This window comes from Haliotis rufescens, unplaced genomic scaffold, assembly GCF_023055435.1.
Source record: "Haliotis rufescens isolate VD_foot unplaced genomic scaffold, xgHalRufe1.0.p SCAF_9, whole genome shotgun sequence".
NCBI classification, from domain to species: Eukaryota; Metazoa; Mollusca; class Gastropoda; order Lepetellida; family Haliotidae; genus Haliotis; species Haliotis rufescens.
In genome coordinates, this window is record NW_025964383.1 from 15,427,378 (window position 1) to 15,451,385 (window position 24,008).

The window sequence follows — 24,008 nt, forward strand, 5'->3', positions numbered from 1 at the left end:
TAGAATTATCAGTGTACTCATGCACCATATCTTCAGAAGAATTACCAAAAGTTGTTTACGGATAATTTGGAGAACGCCATAGGCGCTTATTACGTCGAATACGGTAGTCCGGAAACTTGAGATGATCTGTAAATAGAACAAACTCATGCACCTGACAAAAGACAGGGCTGCTTGAAATATTGCAGTTGTAAAACTCATGAATAAATTGCCAATAAATATCTAGAGCTCCAGACAACTTTTGTAGCAATTGAGTTTTTACTCTTGGGTTTCTATTTCAATTGGGTTATTACATTTTTCATTGGGTAACCAATATTCTTTCACTCATCTATTCATCACACTATTGGGTTTTTCCCAAAATTAGTGAACATTTTAAGATTTGAAAAAAATAAAATAATGTTTTAGACTTATATAACTGTTAAGTAAATTAGCTCGCAATTGTGTTTCGGAAATTAGCTCCTTTGTACGCATGCTGAAAAAAGCTTCATTGGGTATTTACGCGAGCTGTTTTTTTACATCCGAGTTTTTCATTTAATGCATGCATTTCTGTACGCAAGTTAATTGAAAGTAATTGGGTTTTGAATATTTGTGGGCGGTATTTTACTCAAATACAATGCTTATCCGACAAAGAAGGCTTTTCTCTAAGCTTGAGGTGGATTATAACAGCATGAAGCACTGCACTGGAAATCTAACACACACTTCTTGTAGAGCACACAAGCCACAAATCAGGCACCGAAGCAACGTTAGTTGGGGAGAGTAGGCGGACTAGTTACTGTTCTCAGTAGGGATGGATAGTGGATGTTTTAAGTGTATCAAAATATTTCACAATGCACATGACCCTATTGCGATGCGTATCACAATTAAAATTTTGAATTCAGAAGCAATTTGAAAAATCAATGTAGGAATTGAACTTGATAAATGCAACAAAACAAGATGCTGGAACAGCATAATATTTACTCATTCAATAACTATGCAAAGATGCCCGCTCCGGAACAGTGATGACTTGGTGTTACACCACTGCCACAGAGGAACTCCAGAATGCGAACTTGCATTTTGGAATTACGGTAACATTTCGAAGGTATTAGGCAAGTGTATAACATTAAACATATGATGATAAAAATAGCTACTTGAAATCACCCAATATACCGAGGAGTGAGTGAGTATGGTTTTACGCCGCTTTCTTAGCAATATTCCAGCAATATCACGGCGGGGGACACCAGAAATGGGCTTCACATCATTGTACCCATGTCGGGAATCGAACCCGGGTCTTCGGCATGACGAGCGAACGCTTTAACCAATAGGCTACCCGACCGCCCCCCGAGCATTAAACATGATATCGTGATACGTATCATCGAAAGAATGAACCTCAATTTACGATATGCCAGTAATACCGCGAATCCTTAGTTCTCGGCAAGTTTGACTCCCAAGGGTGTTGATAGAGATTGTCTCCTGCCCCACACTGACAGTTGACTCCTTGGGCAAGTATGCCTCTGTTCACCCAGCAGTGAAGGGGTACCCGGTAGGATGAGATGATGATGTGACTGTTATCCTTCTAGCGCCTCCCGTGTGGATAGAGATCGTCTCCTGCCCCACACTGACAGTTGACTCCTTGGGCAAGTATGCCTCTGTTCACCCAGCAGTGAAGGGGTACCCGGTAGGATGAGATGGTGATGTGACTGTTAACCTTCTAGCGCCTCCGGTGTGGGTAGAGATCGTCTCCTGCCCCACACTGACAGTTGACTCCTTGGGCAAGTATGCCTCTGTTCACCCAGCAGTGAAGGGGTACCCGGTAGGATGAGATGATGATGTGACTGTTATCCTTCTAGAGCCTCCCGTGTGGATAGAGATCGTCTCCTGCCCCACACTGACAGTTGACTCCTTGGGCAAGTATGCCTCTGTTCACCCAGCAGTGAAGGGGTACCCGGTAGGATGAGATGATGATGTGACTGTTATCCTTCTAGCGCCTCCCGTGTGGATAGAGATCGTCTCCTGCCCCACACTGACAGTTGACTCCTTGGGCAAGTATGCCTCTGTTCACCCAGCAGTGAAGGGGTACCCGGTAGGATGAGATGGTGATGTGACTGTTATCCTTCTAGCGCCTCCGGTGTGGGTAGAGATCGTCTCCTGCCCCACACTGACAGTTGACTCCTTGGGCAAGTATGCCTCTGTTCACCCAGCAGTGAAGGGGTACCCGGTAGGATGAGATGATGATGTGACTGTTATCCTTCTAGAGCCTCCCGTGTGGATAGAGATCGTCTCCTGCCCCACACTGACAGTTGACTCCTTGGGCAAGTATGCCTCTGTTCACCCAGCAGTGAAGGGGTACCCGGTAGGATGAGATGATGATGTGACTGTTATCCTTCTAGCGCCTCCGGTGTGGGTAGAGATCGTCTCCTGCCCCACACTGACAGTTGACTCCTTGGGCAAGTATGCCTCTGTTCACCCAGCAGTGAAGGGGTACCCGGTAGGATGAGATGATGATGTGACTGTTATCCTTCTAGCGCCTCCGGTGTGGGTAGAGATCATCTCCTGCCCCACACTGACAGTTGACTCCTTGGGCAAGTATGCCTCTGTTCACCCAGCAGTGAAGGGGTACCCGGTAGGATGAGATGATGATGTGACTGTTATCCTTCTAGCGCCTCCGGTGTGGGTAGAGATCGTCTCCTGCCCCACACTGACAGTTGACTCCTTGGGCAAGTATGCCTCTGTTCACCCAGCAGTGAAGGGGTACCCGGTAGGATGAGATGATGATGTGACTGTTATCCTTCTAGCGCCTCCGGTGTGGGTAGAGATCGTCTCCTGCCCCACACTGACAGTTGACTCCTTGGGCAAGTATGCCTCTGTTCATCCAGCAGTGAAGGGGTACCCGGTAGGATGAGATGGTGATGTGACTGTTAACCTTCTAGCGCCTCCCGTGTGGATAGAGATCGTCTCCTGCCCCACACTGACAGTTGACTCCTTGGGCAAGTATGCCTCTGTTCACCCAGCAGTGAAGGGGTACCCGGTAGGATGAGATGGTGATGTGACTGTTAACCTTCTAGCGCCTCCGGTGTGGATAGAGATCGTCTCCTGCCCCACACTGACAGTTGACTCCTTGGGCAAGTGTGCCTCTGTTCATCCAGCAGTGAAGGGGTACCCGGTAGGATGAGATGGTGATGTGACTGTTAACCTTCTAGCGCCTCCGGTGTGGGTAGAGATCGTCTCCTGCCCCACACTGACAGTTGACTCCTTGGGCAAGTATGCCTCTGTTCATCCAGCAGTGAAGGGGTACCCGGTAGGATGAGATGGTGATGTGACTGTTAACCTTCTAGTGCCTCCGGTGTGGGTAGAGATCGTCTCCTGCCCCACACTGACAGTTGACTCCTTGGGCAAGTATGCCTCTGTTCATCCAGCAGTGAAGGGGTACCCGGTAGGATGAGATGGTGATGTGACTGTTAACCTTCTAGCGCCTCCGGTGTGGGTAGAGCATTTTCCCCCCCGAGAGCCTCTAGGTGGTGGCTTTGTCTCATGGTTGAATAAACCGTCAAATAATTATCTCTGTGATCTGTATGACCCCATAGCCTTAGATAACAATAGTAGTGAACTGCCTTCAGCCAGAACACCTGAGTGTGCTACATGATCACTAAAACATCCTCTCACACCCGGACAAGTCAGCCGACCAAGATACAGCCACTAGACTGACCACTATAGTCTGTTTGCTGCAATATCTTACCAATGAAATCCAAAATAGATACAAATCAAAAAGCAACAATTCGTCTTAAATTGCATGAACAATGTTTGTTTGTCCATACCAACACGTCACTATAATTTCAGACATTGTCATGAAGTAGAGAAAAAGTTGTTTAACAAACCTACATGTACTTGCTGGTGTTTTAATGCATGTTGTTACAAGGGGGTCTGCACTGTAAAATGAATAGCCCTACATTTGCACGTGAAATCGCGAGTGTTAGGCCAACCCACTACTGTCTTTTCTGTAATAAAATCATGAAAAATGAAAAGCTTAAATCAGAAGCGTATCTTCCTGAATTAGTTATAAAATGGAATATACAATGAGAATTTGTAAAATATTCTCAAAGCAATGTTTGTGATGTTCTTGGTATTGCTATTCAGCTAATTTCAAACGCAAATAATAAAATAAACAGAACGAGCTCAATGTATCATTACAATACGGTACATGATGAAATTCACAGGTGATTTGAAAACCTTGGTATTTCATCTTATGATTATTGCATGTCGGAGGGGGCACACACAAAGTTGGGACCGGAATTAAAGCTTCATCTTGTAAAAGAGATGGTTTAGATCATGCAACTGTCGGTCAAATCATTATTTCAGTTGACAGTGACAGTGACAATGAATATATTTCAGGATAGAAGTTTTGAGACTACCCCTATGCCCCCCAGCTGTTATGTTTATTGCGCAGACCCCATTTTAACAAAAGGCATTGAAACACAACAGGTACATGAGAGTTTGTTAAAAAACCTTTTCTCTACTTCATGAAAATATCTGAAATTATGGTGACGCGTTGGTGTGGACAAATAATTAACTTTCAGGTCATTTGAGACGAATTGATGTTTTCGGATTTACCGTATTCAACATAATAAGCGCCCAGTGCGCTTTCAAAATTAGAAATAGGGGGCTCTTATTAGAATATTATTTTGGTGAAAAAAAACAGAATTGAAAGATAAATTTCGTGGTTTATGCTGACAGCCTGAAATGTTTATGTACGACAGATATATTTTTCTAGAATTTAATTGCCCATACTTAGGGGTGCATATAACACACAAGTGCGTATTGTACGTGGATAAATAAGTCTGGTGAACATTGATCAATCGGATGGGGTTCTAATTGGGGTTGTTCACTAGCCAATATATTAGCAAATACCGCCGTGGGCGCTTATTAGAGCAGGGCGCTTATTACGTCGTATACGGTATATCTATATTGTGGCAGATCATTGAGGTCATGTAGATACTGGGTCAATAGTGCGAGTCATACACTAAATATGGCTGACACATAAACTTGATATATAGGAGAGACACAGCCTCATGAGACATTGTCAGTCAAGTGATTCATATGTCGTCAACTTCATGATGTATATTGATGTAGCAGTCACCAGTCGTTTCCATGGTTACTGATTGCCCGAATTACACAAAGGTTCTGTTTCAGTTTCACACAAGGCACCATGACATCTACATCCAGACTGCAGCACAGACCCTGCCTTCAGAGATGTCCTCTGGGGAACTGGAATATTTGTGGGGATAGTTTGCCTGTGTGGTACCATGCTTACAATGTTCAAGCTTATTTTTTTTTTGGTTTGTTGTTTTACGCAGCACTCAGCAATATTCCAGCTATATGATGGCGGTCTGTAAATAATTGAGTCTGGACCAGACAATCCAGTGATTTACATCACGAACATCGATCCACGCAATTAAAGATCGATGACATGCATCAACCAAGTCAGCGAGCCTGACCACCCGATCCTGTTAGTCGCCTTTTACGACAAGCATAGTCGCCTTTTAGGGCAAGCATGGGTTGCTGAAGACCTATCCTACCCTGGATCTTCACAGGACTGTTCCCCCCCCCCCCACCTCCAACACATTTTGTTTGTTTGTTGTTTAACACCGCACTCAGCAATATTCTAGATACATGACAGCGGTCTGTAAATAATCAAGTCCAGATAATCCAGTGATTGACATCATGAGCATCAATCCATGCAACTGGGATACGATAACATGCATCAACCAAGTCAGCAAGTCTGACCACCCGATCCTTTTAGTTGCCTCTTGTGACAAGCATAGTCGCCTTTTATGGCAAGCATGGGTTGCTGAAGACCTATTCTACCCTGGACCTTCACGGGTCTAATGTACATGTAGGCATTATCACCCGACCCAAGTGGCACTTATAGAGAATCAGATTACAGTAAACCATGTTTATAACAAACACGCTTAAAACGAACTGACCGATAAAACAAACTTATTTTTTAGTACCTGCCATTTGTTGTATATATATGCTGTATATATGCTTATAACGAACTACGGTTATTACAAACTCAAATTAGTGGTCCCTTTGAGTTTGTTATAACCGTAGTTTACAGTACTTGCAGGTTGGTCAAAAGGTAGGTCAGGGGTCACTTCCTGGAGCAGGGCAGTTAGTACAGTGAATGCAGCATAAATATATGGCAGTCTGTCATCTAATGACAGGTGAGCATAAACGATGTGACAGTATAAAGCAGGTAAACCATCATGAATTAATCATCAGACCATCATCTCCTCACATCACTTCACTGTCCCTGATACCTGGAGCCTTTACATGACGAATGACACCCCACATGTAGTCCTATCCAGCCTTCATGTCGCCCACCACAAATGATAATCGAATACTAAATTCACTGTGGCTAAAATACAATGAAGATACCAGGGCTTTATGAAACGCACAAATATGCATCGAGTGCACACAAATATAGAGAATGGATGCACACAAAAAAATATATATATAGTTTCCCAAGTGAAACAATAATATCCATTGCATCTACAGCACATCAAAAGCAGTTATAGCTATTTTATCCATCAGTCATGACCACTGTCCATATGATCGTTGATTCATTCCCAGCTCTAATGTAATATCAACACATACAGTACACTACCCCATTTCATTACATTACTGGACCCTCATATTGCCTGGACCGCCTCCGTGGTCTTGTGGTAGAGCGTCCGCCCGGAGAGCGGAAGGACCAGGGTTCAATCCCGGGCCGCGTCATACAAAAAGACGTTAAAAGATTGTACTTGTTGTTACCCTGTCCGGCGCTCGGCATTAAGGGGCTAAAACAAGGACTGGTTGGCTCGGAGTCAGTATACTGTGTCTGAGTGGGGTATTCATGTTAAACTGCGGCATGGTATCTCAGTGAGCTAGCACTATAAATCGGCATCAGTCCGCACTAGTACAGGCAGCAACAAACACACACACACACGTGCATGCACGTCGCTATATAAGTGCAATAATCTTGGACGCGACGTTAAACCCAATTTCACCTCACCTCATATAGCCTGCAAGGACCCTTAAAATTTATCATTGGGGTCACCTGGACTCCCATTTTTGTAAGTCAAGGTAAAACCCTGAGATATAATGCAATGTTGGACCCAGCAGACAGGGAACAGGCACTTATTTGTTTGTTTGTTTGTTTTTTAACGTCGCACTCAGTAATATTAAAGCTATATGACGGAGGTCTGTAAATTATCAAGCCTGGACCAGACAATCCAGTGATTGACATCATGAACATTGATCCACGCAATTGGGATATGACGACATGCATCAATCAAATTAGCGAGCCTGTCCACCCAATCCCGTTAGTCGCCTCTTACGACAAGCACTATCAAGCATGGGTTGCTGAAGACCTATTCTACCCTGGATCTAACACGCACTTAACACATGTACTATATAACAGTGTATGACATCAAGAGGATTCGTGGGTCCTTGAGGTCTTCTAAATATATTTGAATCCAGCATGTCTAGAGACCACCTTCTAACACTGGGTCATATGTTGGCTGTGCAATGCTGCATTCTGCAATATTCAACCCATGTGATCGTGACCTGTAAATAATCAAGTCTGGACCAAATAAACCAGTGACTGATACAATAAAAAACAATCAACCATATGGTCCAGTGACACACAACCACGGTGCAGAGTCTGGTCATCCAATACATTCATAAACTCACCTTTTATGGGCATAGGTTGCATAGGTTGCTGAGGATCTATACAAATAATTTCTAACCTGGAATTCCTGTGAGGCAACCTTTGACAAGGACCCCTTGACTTTCATGCTTAATTTCAAATACTGTATACATAAGCATGGTATAAACTAGAGCTGAGTATCGCCTGGTATCTTGCGATATGATACTATCATGATACAGACTACGATACTACTGGTATCACGATACACCACATCAAATAGTATGAAATGATTAAGTCACTTAATTACATCTCTAAACCTCTTTCTGCATACATTTATCTCAAAAACTCTAACAAAGAAAACCACAAGAAGAAAACAGTCTTAAACACATGTTAAAAGAGTGAGTGAGTGTGGATGGTTTAACGCCGCTTTTAGCAATATTCCAGCAATATCACGGCAATGGACACCAGAAGTGGGCTTCACACTTTGTACCCATGCCGGGAATCAAACCTGGGTCTTCGGCATGATGAGCGAACACTTTAACCACTAGACTACCCAGCCACCCCAAGTCTTAAAAGAAGGGATGCAGAGCTCCAGATAAGCTTTTGGTGTTGTGGGTATTTTACCCATGCATTTTAAAATCATTGGGTATCATTAATTCTATCTGCGTATTCAAATTTCTGTTACTGACTAGTTTTTACACATGTGGGTATTTAAGTTAAATATTTAAAAACACTATTCATCTAGTCCCTGCAAACTGGTGTCGTGTGGGTTCGAGAGCTTTATAGGACTCAAAAATACCACGATACTTCCACAAGAAAGTGTGATGGCAAATGATCATGATCTGACAAGGTTGACGGAATGCCAACTTATAATTTCATAATAAGTTGCTCATTTGCTAATCGAATACGCAGGGTTACTTCACAATATTTTGATGATACGCACAAGTTTTATTTTTGTAGCGTATCCGTAATGTTCGTTGCGTATTTGATAGGCTTGGATTATATTTTACTGCGTATTTCTGATGCGTATTTCACGCAGATACGCAGCTTATCTGGAGCTCTGAGGGATGGTTCTTAAATGTAATAGTTAGTAGGCTAGTCCTCAGCCACCACGTCCTCGTGTTCTGCCATGGTTCCAGGTGGCACAATGATACTCTGCTATTGAGGGAGGTAACTCTCAGTGATTGCATTGGTCTCCACAATACGTGGGTCTCATGGATGCTGCAGCCACGAGCGCCGCAGGCGCTAGGCTATCTAGGAGGGTTTGGGTGCATTCCCCCCAAGATATATTTCAAATGTAGACCCAAATTGGTGTGTTTTAAGCCACTCTGAGCATAAATAAAGTGTCTGGTTTAAATCCTTAAGTGTCTGTTTTATTTGTGTATCACATGAATTTTGTGAGGTAAGAGAAACCTAAAACAAAACAACAACGTGTTATGCGAAAAGTAAACTTTTAATAAAATGAAAAACGTGTAAGGGGATGTGTGAAGGTTTTGGTTTCTTTACATCCCAGTTTTTTTCAGTGTATATTTTTATATGTGGGACACCGTAAACTCAAACTCTGACTATTAGTTCCTGTTCTATTTATAGTGTATCCTGATCCCACAAGCTGACAATTCAGTGTCGTGTGTACCGAAGTATCCATGAATCGTTACCGCCCTAGTGTAAACATGATAAAACAATTTTCTCCTTACCTTTCGACTATCTCTTGTGGACTGTTTGTATCGATGCCACCGACATCCCAGCATCCCCGTCATACAGACGAGGCAATAGTTGTGCCGGTAGTACTGGAGTTTGGCGTGGCTTACTAGTTTGCCTTTCATTATGGGTGATCAGGCGACACAGACTTGTTGGGGTGTGGCTCACACAGGCAATATCACAGACGTAAGGCATTGAGGCAGGTGGGAGACACAGCCTCACGACATCTGCAGACAGACAACAACATACCATGAATGAGGAGATCCTGTTTTACACTGAGTCAACAATAATTCCGGTATATCATGACGTCCTTTAGGTGATAGTGTCTGGGTCTGGTAATCCAGTGGCTGACAGCATGAGCAACAATCCTGTTTAACGTCAGTCAGCAATATTTCAGCCATATCTGATTAGCTTGTTAAGTCTGGGCAATCAGTGATTGATATGATGATACACAAACAGCAAATTAGTCACCTAATCGGATCACCAAGTTAAAATTGTTCACCTCTTGTGACCAGCTATGCAGATCGAGTGCTGGCGACCTATTCTTAACACAGACATGTCCCTGTGAGCAATGGTGAGCCATGAGCTAAGAATAACTATGAGATATTGTCACATTTAATGTAAAACATCAAGATACATACCACCATATAAGTAGCATCAAACACACACTGCACCATAGGTTTCGGTAAATGCATGTGTACTCAACTAATTTAAAAGAAACAGTCTTTAAACACATACATTGATACCGGTCATTATATAGTCAGCATGGATGTTGTTTGTTTGTTTTTATATTTGTTTTTTAACGCCGCACTCAGCAATATTCCAGATAAATGACAGCGGTCTATAAATAATCGAGTCTGGACCAGAAAATCTAATTATTGACACCATGAGCATAGATCCACACATTTGAGATGCGAATACATGCATCAACCAAATCAGAGAGCCTGACCTGCTAGTCGCCTCTTACGACAAGCACGGGTTGCTGAAGACGTACTCTAACCCGGGTGGCATGGACGCCTACAGAGATCCTATTATTTGTTTACAAATTACAAATCATTGAACATTTGGTTTCAGTTTGTTAAAACGGCTCTCAGCAAAATTCCTACAATAATCAAGCTCTGACAAGACAATCCCGTGATCAATATTGTAAGCAACAATCCATGTAGCCGGGTACAATGACACCAATAAACCAAGTCACCAAGCCTGACCATCCCATCCATTTAGTCCACTTACGACCAGCACAGGTTCAGCTACAGACATTGGCACTTGTCTCATAATCCCTGCCAAACTGGCCAATAGTTAAGGTTTCATAAGGACAAGTACAAATTTGCCATATTTAGGGCTTGCCAAGTGTTATAATTCTAAGGACTAAAACAGTCTATACTGAGGGACCAAATATACCCGGAATATCGACGAGCCTTAGGCCTACCGAAACAACAATGAATCAGCGTAAAATACTAGGTATCTCTTATCTGGGCCTTGGAATACACAGTTGCGACAGGAATCCTAGTGAACTAAGTCATATTATATTTAGTCTCACAGTCACGTTATGAGTGGCGCGTGGTTGACAAGGCTCCTCGTACGATACTCGCTGCACAACAATGACATTGACAGGTGGAACACATTTCGGAGATGTAAAACGAATGTCTATGTTTCAAGGACCTTAGATTATTTAATGAGATTAAAATGGTGAATTAACAAATGTATGGCCGTCTGGTCACCTTACAATTTTTTCAACACAGTTTCCTGAAATAAACAGAATGTGACTTACCACACGAGCACAACTCACACAAACACAGCGGGTCGCCATGTTGGAATGTCGTTGAGGTCAGAGGTCACGTCATGACAAGTGCTTGAATAGAAAACCACGGACGCAAAGGATACGGACAATGACACTCAAAACCACAAGTTTTTATACACATATTACAATCACGAAGCTTGCTTTAAAATTTAAGGTTCGACAGTTATCTTAATCTGTGTTATTTCACGAAACAAACTATGCATGCGAAAGAATTAAGAAAAGACAATGGCGAAACCGGTAATAGTCTCTGAAGAAACGAAACAGAAATCCCTACTTTTTACACAACATGTGATTAAAAGATAAACATAAAAGAAAGATTATCAAACAGGAAATATATTTTTTATATATCCTGGTTTGATAGTATTTCTATATTTTTGTATAATCAGAATAATTCACGTTTATTCTTTTTTTCCACCTTTATTTTAATTTATATAATACATTTTTAAAGGAAATTACCGAATAAAATTAAACGAATATAACAACAGCCACATATTTTGTCAAATCATTCTTTTGCTTTCAGCATGCATGTTAAAAAAAATTACTTTTTAAAGACAAAATAGTTTGTAATTTTAAGGTATTGATGAAATTCATTATCTGCGTCCCATGTTTTCTTCATCTTCTTGTATTGTACACAAAACATATTACAACTTAAAATAAATAAATATGAAATATACTATTTACACAAACATGTTTACTAACTTCATACCTAAATAATATGAACTCATCTTATAAAATGTCACAGTTTAATATAATCATTCACAAAACATTCTGATATGATTTTACTTAATTGTAACTCCACATTCGGGGGTGATTCACAAGTAAGCCCAAACCACACAACCCTAAGCGAGCAAAGTGACTGCTCGTTCCACGCAGCGTGCCGATATAAGCTTCAGAGCGGTAGCGAGTTTGTTTACCATTCGCACAAAGCAAGCAAGAGCTGCTTCAACGACATTTCCAGAGTAAATCGCCAAAGGAATTCGGCCACTGTCTGTGAAAGCATTGGTATGTATTGGAAAAGGATTGATTCTCACGTGAATATTGTAGTTAAGCGTTATAAGCATTGCTGGTGTGTCGATCAATGGCTGTTGCCAGTGCTCACGAGCATTTCGCTCGAGGCCCTAGTTGACCTACTTTTAGAAACAGTACGGTTCCTTTACATCATATATAACTATAAAGACTCCGTAACAACAGCTGTGAGATGTGCCTTTGAAACGGATATTCCCGAAGAAAGACGCGGTCGTTTAATTACATTGTTACGTAATTATATTGTTTGTAACCATATCGCCACCAAAGCTCTTTGTTGGGTCACCGTGACCGGCACAGCAATGAGGCCCTATCAGGGTTGAACATACGTGTAGGTATGAGGTTCAGTTCGTTTATTCTGGAGTGACAATTTTTAGTGGTGTTTACCTTTTGGCCCCGCAATAATTCACTTATTTGTAAAGACAAGATAGTTTATGGATAACTACGTCTTTATTCTATGATGATGCGACGTTTCGGTATAGACCCTTATACCGTGTTCAAGCAAAGAGTGAAGTTGTTTGTTTTGTTTGTTTGTTTGTTGTTTAACGCCACACTCAGCAATATTCCAGCTGTATGACGGCGAGTGAAATAAGACAGCACAGTATAGAATTATATCTAACAAGTCAATGCCCCATAAACGTCAGAATAAAAGAACATAAAACATCTACCACCAAGGTAGATCGAAAATCAGCCATCTGAGACAAAATCACCAACTGCCCCAATCACAATATCATGTGGGACAACGTACACATCCTATGAAACAATCTGATAAGGATTTATGCCGAAACGTCGCATCAAAATAGAATAAAGAAATTGTCATCCATAAAATATCTTGTCTTTACTGTCACATACCAATTTCTAAAAAAAAATTAAAAAATTCTTAAACAGTTCATTCATTTATTTTCTCAGGAAACCATAATGAAACAGTTTCATAAATGTCTGGCGTGACAGCTCCAAGCAGCTTCCCGAGGCAAGGGAGTTAACTGATTATAAAAGGTAAGACTTGATTTTTGCAGTCAGTTGACTCCCTTGCCTCGGGAAGATGGCTCCAAGTTGCCGTTTGATTATAAAGAAGTCGAGTTAGTATAGAAGGACCCGCGAAGATTCCGGGGTAGAATAGGTCTTCAGCAACCCATGCTTGCCGTAAAAGGCGACTATGCTTGTCGTAAAAGGCGACTAACGGGATCGGGTGGTCAGGCTCGCTGACTTGGTTGATGCATGTCATCGATCCCAATTACGTGGATCGATGCTCATGATATCAATTACTGGATTGTCTGGTCCAGACTCGGTTATTTACAGACCGCCGTCATATAGCCGGAATATTGCTGAGTGCGGCGTTAAACAACAAAGCAACCAAAAACCAACTAGTATAGAAGAACATAGAGTTAGTACCTGATATGTTTGGTGTAAAGCTAAGTTGAGTTGTTTGTTTCATGATGGACAATGGTGACGTTGCAAATATTTTTTTTATGCATTTGGGGATTTGGATTTCATGTATTGTTATGATATTCTAGTTAGTGTCCGCGAAGTTCCCCATATACGCCATGCAAACATTAAATCTTGTAGGGTACAGAAGTGACATTTTGCAACATAAACACAATCTAGCGCTAGTTTTGTGAATAATCATTTTATCTATTTTTGGCTAATTATACGGACGAATTGTGAAAATTAGAGTCTCTTATAAAAAATAATGTATTAAGACTGTGTTTGTTTGTTGTTTAACGCCGCACTCGGGAATATTCCAGCAAAATGAGGCGGTTTGTAAATAATCGAGTCTGTACCAGACAATCCAGTGATTGATAGGTTTCTGGGGACCTAATGTAACCCGGACTCCTCACGGGATGATTAACAATACGATGATATCAATGACTGTGACAATCGTCAGTATGGAACTACAGTAAACTACGTTTATAACGAACACGCTTATAACGAACTTACCGATGTAACGAACTTATTTTTAGTCCCGGCCATTTGTTGTATATATGCTGAATATATGCTTATGCCGAACTACGGTTATTACCAACTAAAATTAGTGGTCCCTTTGAGTTCGTTATAACCGTAGTTTACTGTACTGTTCTTTTTATTTTAGTTATTCTTTCACGTACTTGTCTTGTGTTGACATGTGTCAAATTTGAACATAATCTTGAATGATAAATCTTAAGTTTGTATTTTCTGACTTCAGGTATACCTATACTTGGGAAGGCCGGTTACCATGGCGATGAAACCGGAACCAATGGAGCTTGAAGGAGAGGAGACCTCGAGGCCAAATCAGGGGTCCGTCTTTCCCATGCAGCTAATTCAGAATGAAACCCTTAACGATAGAACGCTTCACACAGAGCAGAACAACCCACTTGCCACGGCCGGAGACATCAACAACGACATTGACGCCATCATTGCATCTACGTCAGGGAGCTTCTTACAGAACGCTAACCTCGACCATCAGTTTGAGGAAACCCTTGAGATGAAACCCGTACACGAGAAACATCACAGTGCAGTGTCTGAGATACTACTGGGAAGAGAACAGGGGCATCCGGGGGCACGGGGCAAGCATTACCAGGACTCCCACTTCCCCACCTACACCATAGCCCGCGGGGAGGTGGAACTCAACTCCAAGTTCCTCCCCAAGAAGTACAAGTGTGCGTTGTGTCTCTACAAGACCAGCTACAAGTCTGATCTCAATAGACACATGCGGCGCCATGCTAACGGTCGAGAGCTTGTGTCGTGTAGAGACTGCCATGCCTCGTTCACGTCCCAGTCAACGCTTGTGTTCCATCAGATGAAGTGCCCGAACAGTCACGGCCCCACAGCGGGGAATGTGACGGTGAGCTGTGAGATCTGCCCCTATTCCACCTCCTACAAGTCGGACCTGACCCGTCACATGAAGAGTCACTACACCCACGAGTTTGCGTGTGATGTATGTCTTAAGCCTTTCAAAGTTCAGGCCTTGGTAGACCACCACAGACTGACGGTTCATAACATTGTGGTCGGTGATGTTGGTGATGTTGGGAGTGAAGGGACTTACGATTCGATGGTTCAACTCTATAACCCCTATTACCAACCGACGGCGGAGACAGCAGGGAAGTCGGATGTGATATTTCTCCAAGATACAAGCAACCCAGAACTCGCCTTCGATGATGCACAAGTTCTACGCCAGATTGAATACCGACCTGAAGATGTGCCATACGGTGATGGGGATGCCGTGACCGAAGACTGTGTGGTTATCGATGATGATGAACGGGAGGAAGCTAAACCCAACCCTGAGTTACTTGTCTCGGAGTATGTTGTTAACGATCGTCCAAAGAAACGAGATTTCATCCATTCTCGTCCAGTACCGAGTGTTGTCAAGGGCAACTCTCAGGGAAACATCCTGATTGGTCAGTCAGCGAAACAAACTGGAACAACAGGTCGACCGGAAACACCAGAAGTGGGTAACAAGTGTCAATTACAGAGACAGAGCCGAGTCAGAGAGCTTCTGTCTCTCAACAGTGGCAAGCAGGCGACCGTTACTGTGCCTATCAGGCAGTTCTGTTGTGAGAACTGTCATGGTGTATACGCCTCAGTCAAGGAGCTGATAAATCACAAGAAATCCTGCCTTGGATCCAAGACTCCACAAAGGGTTCACCGCTGTAGTCTATGCTCCTTCCAGACGTGCAATGTTTTGACGTTTCAGAAACACAGAAGCAAACATTCTGCAGTTTATAGATGTGAAGGCTGCGATCAAACCTTCTTGAAGGAAACCAGTCTTTTCAAACACAAACCCTTCTGTCGGAGAGCAGTGGCGAACTCCTTAGTTAGGATAAAGTTCGGGCAGCCTGGGTCATCAAGAAACAGAACTAAGTCCTCTGATGCTGTTCTTCAACAGAAACAACACAACATGAAGACCCTTGTTCCAGATCCGATGAAAGACCCGTCGCCAGGGGTAGTTCAACGCAAGCAAAAGCATGTCAACCAGTCACACAATGTGCCATCAAACCCAGGAGACATACTGACACATCCTCCTGATACCGGTCGTTTTGCGAGACTCATCTCGGACTTTGACGACTTTGCAAGGAGGCCTTATGCCTGTGCTCTTTGTTTCTACCGGTCGACAAGTGTTCATGTTCTTTCAAAACACGTGGAGAATCATCTCACTGGATGCAATGTTGACCCAATACCCGAGTCTGCAAGATTTCGCGTTCAGAAACAAAACTCAGAAGTGTCACATCCACAATTATTACAAACACACCCTGAACATTCAGTGGACGCTCAGAGGGAAGAGGTCAACAGAACCGCGCAAATTGACTGTAGACCCGCATCACTAGACGGAACTCAGTTCATTAGTAATCCTGTCCCAACCAGGATAAGACAGCAGGCAATGACACAGACAGGTTCTGTGAGACAATGGCGGGCTCGGGGACGGGTCCGGGTGCCTCGATTCACCAAGGCGTTTGCCTGCCGCGTGTGTAGCAAGCAGTTCACGGTGCGGAGTCTGATGCAGCGGCACCTCCAGAAGATGCACAAGGATGACATGGATACAGGAGACGACCAGTCTAAAGAATAACCTCGTCCACACCTAGGTCAGTTGCTGGACAGCCTTAGGGACAATGAGCTATTGTGTATGGACAGATAATTCTGCATCCTCGTATTTACACTTACAGTGAGTGAGTTTGGTTGAACGCCGCTTTTAACAGTATTCCAGTTATATCACGTCGTGTCGGCTAAATGTGGGAGGAAAGCCCGAAGTGATGCAGGTCTCAGACGTTTACCATACGGTGAAACCCACGATTACGGACTGTATGGTGCTGACAAACCTAGAAACATAATCGGGACGAACCGGGATTCGAACCTTCAATCATAGGTTTCTGGCGTACCCAAGGGACGCAACTCTGCACAGCGAATCGCGGCGCCTAAGACGACTGGGCCACCCGTGCCCCGACACTGAAGAATAACTGTATTGTTTTCTTGTGATGGCCTTGTCCTGTTGCAGATCTGTTCCTTCACACTTAGCATTGTGTTGGTCAAGTATCAGTAATTATTGTTGCATTAATAGAATTATTCGAATAGGTCTTCAGAAACCCATTCTTGTCGTAAAAGGCGACTATATGTTTGTCGGAAGAGGTGAACAACGGAATCAGGTGCTCAGGCTCGCTCACTTGGTTGATGCATGTCATCGTATCCCAATTGCGTGGATCGATGCTCATGATGTCAATCACTGGATTGAATGGTCCATACGCGGTTATTTCCAGACTGCCGTCATATAGCTGGAATATTGCTGAGCGCGGCGTTAAACAACAATCAACCAACAAACCATGATTGGAATTAATTGTCCGACCATCAGTCTTTACAAAAGACAAAAATTGTTCACTGAACATGCAGGATGTCCTGAAATTTTTTTACAAGCACAGTAATAAATAATTTCAATGTCCGGCCCAATTTCTGCATTCCCGCGAAGATATCCGGGGTAGAATAGATCCTCAGCAACCCATGCTTGCTGTAAATGGCGACAATGCTTGTCGTAACGGGCGACTAACGTGATCGGGTGATCAGGCTCGCTGACTTGGTTGATGCATGTCATCGATTCCAATTGCGTGGATCGATGTGCATGACGCCAATCACTGGATTGTCTGGTCTGGTATTATTTACAGACCGCCGTCATATACCTGGAATTTTGCTGAGTGCGGCGTTAAACAACCGCTCGGTTGCGGTTTGATAGACGATAATAAAAACAGGAAATTTCGTCTTATTATTGCTTTACATTGTGATCATTGTGTAGAGGAATGAATAGCGTGAAACAACCTGTGTGTGAGGTCAGTCGGTGTTCGACCCGTGAAGATCCGGGGTAGAATGGGTCTTTAGCAACCCATGCTTGCCGCAAAAGGCGATTATGCTTGTAAGAGGAGACTAACGGGATCAGATGGTCAGGCTCGCTGACTTGGTTGATGCCTGTCATCGTATCTCAGTTGCGTGGATCGATGCTCATGATATCAATCATTCGATTATTTACAGACCGCCGACATATAGCTGGAATATTGCTGAGTGCGCCGGTACACAACAGTGGATCGGGTGGTCAGGCTCGCTGGCTGATGCATGTCATCGTATCTCAATTGCGTGGATCGATGCTCATGATATCAATCACTGCCTTGTCTGGTCCAATCTCGATTATTTACAGACCGCCATTATATAGCTGGAATATTACTGAGTGCGGCGTTAAACAAACAAACAAAAAGCAAAAAGACATCTAAACAGAAGGGGTTGTTCGGGCTAAACATGACTGTTGTCTTCCCTTGACATCTAAACAGAAGGGGGTTGTTCGGGCTAAACATGATTGTTGTCTTCCCTTGACATCTAAACAGTCGGGGCTTGTTCGGGCTAAACATGACTGGTGTCTTTCCTTGACATCTAAACAGAAGGGGGTTGTTCGGGCTAAACATGACTGTTGTCTATCCTTGACATCTAAACAGAATAGGGTTGTTCGGGCTAAACATGACTGTTGTCTTCCCTTGACATCTAAACAGAATAGGGTTGTTCGGGCTAAACATGACTGTTGTCTATCCTTGACATCTACACAGAAGGGGGTTGTCAGGGCTAAACATGACTGTTTTGTTTCCTTGACATCTTAACAGTATGGGGTTGTTCGGGCTAAACATGACTGTTGTCTTTCCTTGACACCTGAACAGAATGAGGTGTGTCAGTGTGTGTGATTTTACGCCTCTTTTATCAATATTCCAGTAATATCACGAGGGTGGACACCAGGATTGGGTTTTACACATTCTGTCCATGTGGGGAATCGAACCCGGGTCTTCGACGTTACGGGCGAACGCTTTAACCAATGGGCTACCCCACGAACTGTGCTACAGACAAAAAATTGCCTGCCACAAAACTTTGCATTGTTGCAAGGTGTTATTTTAATAAATATTCAGTCTCATTGTTTTAAATACAAAACTATCTGGTTTTGTAGGTGTAGCTGAAAAAATATAATTTCGGTACACATTCCAGCTCCATTACAAAATAGCGCAGGTCAATGTTCTGTGCTTATTTATAGTTATGTTCACTTGGAGATAATAATAATAGGTCAGTACGCCTTCTCACGGTTCGCCCCGATTATGTTTCTAGGTTTTTTAGCACCATACTCGTGTTTTTCACCTAAGTGGTAAACGTCTGAGACCTGCATCACTTCGGGCTTTCCTCCCACATTAAGCTTACACGCCGCGATATAACTGGAATACTGTTACAAGCGGCGTTAAACCCAACTCACTCACTACTAGACACATCACGCTGAAACGTTGTAAAATAGTACAGATTTTGATCAAAGTGGCGTTAACCCACAGGTCACGTTAGTCAAGTGTAGTCCTTGGATGGGTAATCGTGTTCGGCTGCTTGACTCCTGAGAGTATCTTGGTTCTCGTTCCTCCCCCACACTGAAGCACACGTAGTACATGTGGTGTCTCTTTGGGCAAGTGTCTTTGTTCGAAATCACATCATATGAGCATGATATTCAGCATGGAAAAAGTGTCATACAAATGGACTATTATTATTATTGTTGTTGTTTTTATTATTATTATTTAAAGATTAAAATTTTAAAAAATGCAGCAAAGATGGTTTGGGTGATCCTGGCACAGTCAGGCTGATTAGGCTCATCATCAGCTCAGGGCCCTTGCCCCCTCTACACGCAGCCCAGACAGCGAATGGGACTTCTCCCAGGAAGCGCTGCCTAGTCAAACACACCAAGACCTTTTAGGAAAATGTGACTTCCCAACACTGCAGCCTTCTGCATCACCCAGGTTGTCAGAAGGGCTGTAATCCTTGTAGCAAACCCGGGTACTCTCCAAAAGGTCAGTCAGCAGATTGGGAGGTACCAAACCTAAGGCACCGAGAACAATGGGGAGTCGGACAACTTGGTATTTGAGATACAAGCGTGACATTTCGAAAGCAAGGTCCGCATATTTGCCATGTTTTTCCTGAATCTTGTCGATCACATTAGTGTCAAAAGGGACAGAAAATTATATAAATGATTTCATTGGATTTATATAAATAATATAAATGATTTCATTTGATTTATCAAAAAGAACCAGATCAGGTTTGTTGGCCTAGATGCGTCTGAGGCTGTAAACTGGCCTATTCCAAGGAATTTTGTATTTATCATTGTCCATGACACCCTCTACATATTCCGGGTCATACAATGGATGGACCTATGGCGAAGACGGTAATAAAATGATCGAGCCACTCCATCATGTCGCTTAAGATACTGTGTTTGTGCAAAGCTGGGCATCCACTGTTATTATAAATAAACTCACTCACCCGCTCAAATCGACCTGTGCAGAGTGGCATCCCCTAGGCGTGTCAGAATCCTATGAGCGTGTGTTCGAATTCGCGGTTCAGCCAGATTATGTTTCTTGTTTTGGACCTACATTAATTCTGACTTTCCTGCCCCCATCTAGCTGACAGGCCGTAACAGAAATACTGTTCAGAGCGGCGTTAATCAATACTCACTCACTCTCTTACGAATTTCACGATACTGTTTTTGCGGTGTCTTTATTTGAGTCATAGATACTTAATCGGAGTTAAAAGCACATAATTTAGTTAACGGACGCTCCTTCAAGGACTTGTGTATGCACATTTGTAATTGTTACTGAGTTCGATCACTGATCAGGATTCACCTTTAACCATACATAATGTTTTGTTTTTTCTTTCAAAATAAGCAGTGACTATTAAAAGCCCGACAAGGCGACAAGGCGGCATTTTGATGAAATATCAAAATATGCAGTAATCATTACAAGAGCGACAAGGCGACATTTTGATGAAATAACAAAAGATGCAGTAATCATTACAAGCGCGAATGTCACATCGACCCATTGTCGCGTTGTCACGCTTTTACAAAACGAAGCAAGTTTTCGTTTGTGCTCTTTAGTATCGAATTATGGTTTATTTTTAGCACAAACTGAATTGGACCAAATTTTTGGCCTTTGTTTTTTTAATACTGGTATATAAATGTATTCCGTAGTATTGCATAAGGATACGTAGTAATTAGGTCAACTGCCATTTGATTAGCTGTTTTTCAATGATTTTAAACCCTGAAACAGACAATGATATATATTATAAATCATAGTCTGTTTCAGGGTTTATATATATATGATCAGTGTGTGTCTGTGTGTGTCTGTGTTCTATTCTTGTAATGATTTTCCAAAGCTCATCTTTCTTTTGGCGACCGATTGTACAGCGATCACTGATGATCAGTGATGGCACCAGGTGTTCATGAAAAGTGTAAGCATATCCTGTCTTTAAAACATGCAGTTGATAGTTTCTAGGGCCTCGTAACGCATATTGTGTCTCTTTGTCGCGCTTTGAATAATCTTTTTAATCTATTTTAATCTATTATCTAATAATCCATTTCACCAAATGGCGACGGTGTGACTGAACTGAACGGAACGGAACTTTATTACTCTCAGACTGCAAACGGCAGCATAAGAGGTAAAGTATATATACAATATTATATGTACAAGGTATATTCAGTATAAACATTGATGTTGAACTTGGGTTTGTAACACACATTAAATCAAAAAAGAGAAAGAAAAGATGAGGTACAAGTTAAACAGAAAGGATTGTAAGCTACTAACATGAAATAAACATACTTACTTTCTAAAGGCAGACATATAATCTTTCAGAAAATAGAGAGTATCCTTACTGTTCCTACTTTATGCTTATAAAAAGAATATTCGTTTTATACATGTTTGGTTTTGTGTAAGAATGTTTATGAATTAGCTATTTCCTATCAGTTTCAAAGTTGGGACAAACAAAGAGATGATGAAATTCATCACCGACATAGTTCAGGTTACATTAATTACACTTTCTTTCAAAAAATGGGATTTCTTTCGATCTACCTGTCTCAGTTGGAAGATAATGATGTGAGGTTCTGAATGTAAGCAATATTTTTCTGTTATTCTCTTGCAGAATACTTAGGTACGATTCGAAATAAAGATAGAGTTTTTTAACAATGTTATAAATAATTCCTTTTGAATAGTTTTCTTTTGTTGATACCCATGTTTGCTGATAAATATCATTCAATTTAGTTTTGATGATAATTTTTAGCCTATGGATACTTTTGAATTTCTGTAATGTCCAAATGAAGCTTAACGCAAGTTCATCAAATGTTCTCTTAATCCAGATTATCCATTTATGGTCATGTGATTCAAAGAAGTGGTCATTAAAATCAGTTTGTAAATAAACAGAGATAGTTTTGACGATTTTCACGTTAGAAGTTTTTTCGACATTTTAGAAGTTCAGAAAGGTGATACAAAGTAAAAAATGTCGCGTTGTCGCATTGTCGACTTTTGGTAAAATAAGAAAAAATGTTCAAAGCGCGACAACGCGACAACGCGACAATGCGACAAATGGCCAGAATGTGGTGTTGTCGCATTGTCGCGCTTTAGTTAATTTCGACACTTTTTGCTTGTTTTTGCGAGGGTGACAATGCGACAACTCGACAATATGCCTTCTAGGATTCCATACAAGACAGGGAACCTGACCACCTGATCCTGTTAGTCGCCTCTTACGGCAAGCATGGGTTGATGGAGACCCATTCTATCCAGCATCTTACGGGTCCATAACTATACTCAATCAAACGGGCGTTACATGACACATTAAACATTTGCTTCATGTGATTGCTGTCTGTTTGTTTAAGGCCTCATCTCAGCACAATTCCAACAATTGGGGTCGGGCAGCCTAGTGGTTAAAGCGTTCGCTCGTCATGCCGAAGATCCGGGTTCGAATCCCAGCGTGGTTCAATGTGTGAAGCCCATTTCTGGTGTCCCCTGCCGTGATATTTCTGGAATATTGCTAAAAGCGGCATAAAACCAGATTCACCCAATCACTCACTCCAACAATTGGAAGGTTGTGTATATAAAGGAATCTGAAACTGACAACCAGTGATCATTATGATGAGCAATGTTCACGCTGTTTGGATTTGACAATACACAGTCGGCTAAGTCACCAAGCCGACCCATTGTGCCGATTTCTGCGACCACCAGTTTAAGGTAAGGTAAGGTGAGGTGAGGTGAGGTGAGGTGAGGTGTGTGTGTGTGTGTGTGTGTGAGAGAGAGGCTGGTTGTACTAATCCGGACTAATGCCGATGTTATGGTGCTAGCCCACTGAGATACCATGCCGCAGTTTAACATGAATACCCCAATCAGACGCAATATACTGACTCCGAGCTAAAACCCCTTAATGTCGAGCGCCAGGCAGGGTAACAACAAGTACCACCTTTTAACGTCTTTTAGTATGACGCGGCGGGGGATCGAACCTCTGACCTCCGCTCTCCGGGCGGACACTCTACCACTAGACCACGGAGGCGGTCGGGTCCTAGTTTGAAATTCTGCCTCGTTTCAAATTCTCTGTGAGTGTCATCAGTACCTGTCACTCAGTCATACCTATTAGGTACCGTTTCCTCTTGCTGAAGGGCGGTCAGGTAGCCTAGTGGTTAAAGCGTTCGCTCGTCACGCTGAAGACCCGGGTTTCATTCAAGACATGGGTTCAATATGTGAAGCCCATTTCTGGTGTCCCCCGCCGTGCTTTTGCTGGAATATTGCTAAAAGCGGCGTAAAACCATACTCACTCATTCACTCTCCTTACTGAAACCTTATTTAACAAGGACAGCAATAATCAAGGTATTTATCAAATATTTGTTGTTTAATAAATGCTGTGAAATGATTGCATACGGTGATTTTGTTGTTGACCAGAACAGAAGCTATTAAAAAAGTATAAAATAGCTGCATGTTATATAGTTTGTTCTGATATTTCCAATATCAACGAAAATACACACGAGCTAACCTTGTGCGCATATTATACACT

The 24,008-nt window shown here is 42.3% G+C and overlaps 2 protein-coding genes across 3 annotated transcripts in view; one reads left to right on the plus strand and one right to left on the minus strand.

The window, feature by feature from the left end:
* LOC124150201 (glycerophosphodiester phosphodiesterase domain-containing protein 5-like) overlaps positions 1–11,224 on the minus strand; it is a 70,436-nt gene extending 59,212 nt beyond the window's left edge. Inside the window, exons 1-2 of the mRNA XM_048391145.1 lie at positions 11,133–11,224; positions 9,358–9,588 (exon numbers count right to left, since the gene is read on the minus strand). Of these exons, the coding sequence (XP_048247102.1) occupies positions 9,358–9,486 (129 nt within the window). The 5' untranslated portion in view covers positions 9,487–9,588; positions 11,133–11,224. The remainder of the gene's footprint in view (positions 1–9,357; positions 9,589–11,132) is intronic.
* Positions 11,225–12,025: 801 nt separating this feature from the next.
* Positions 12,026–16,890, plus strand: LOC124150226 (zinc finger protein Xfin-like). Of its 2 annotated transcripts, XM_046522176.2 has the most exons (3): positions 12,026–12,164; positions 13,095–13,181; positions 14,368–16,890. In XM_046522176.2, exon 3 carries the CDS (start codon positions 14,398–14,400, stop codon positions 16,723–16,725), a length of 2,328 nt encoding a protein of 775 aa, XP_046378132.1. In that variant the 5' UTR covers positions 12,026–12,164; positions 13,095–13,181; positions 14,368–14,397; the 3' UTR covers positions 16,726–16,890. The 2 variants fall into 2 exon arrangements, with proteins under 2 accessions (XP_046378132.1, XP_046378131.1); XM_046522175.2 differs by lacking the exon at positions 13,095–13,181.
* The last annotated feature ends 7,118 nt before the right edge of the window (positions 16,891–24,008 follow it).

Excerpts from the sequence above, each read along its gene's own strand:
- LOC124150226 (XM_046522176.2), top strand. The coding sequence starts at position 14,398 with ATGGCGATGAAACCGGAACCAATGGAGCTTGAAGGAGAGGAGACCTCG.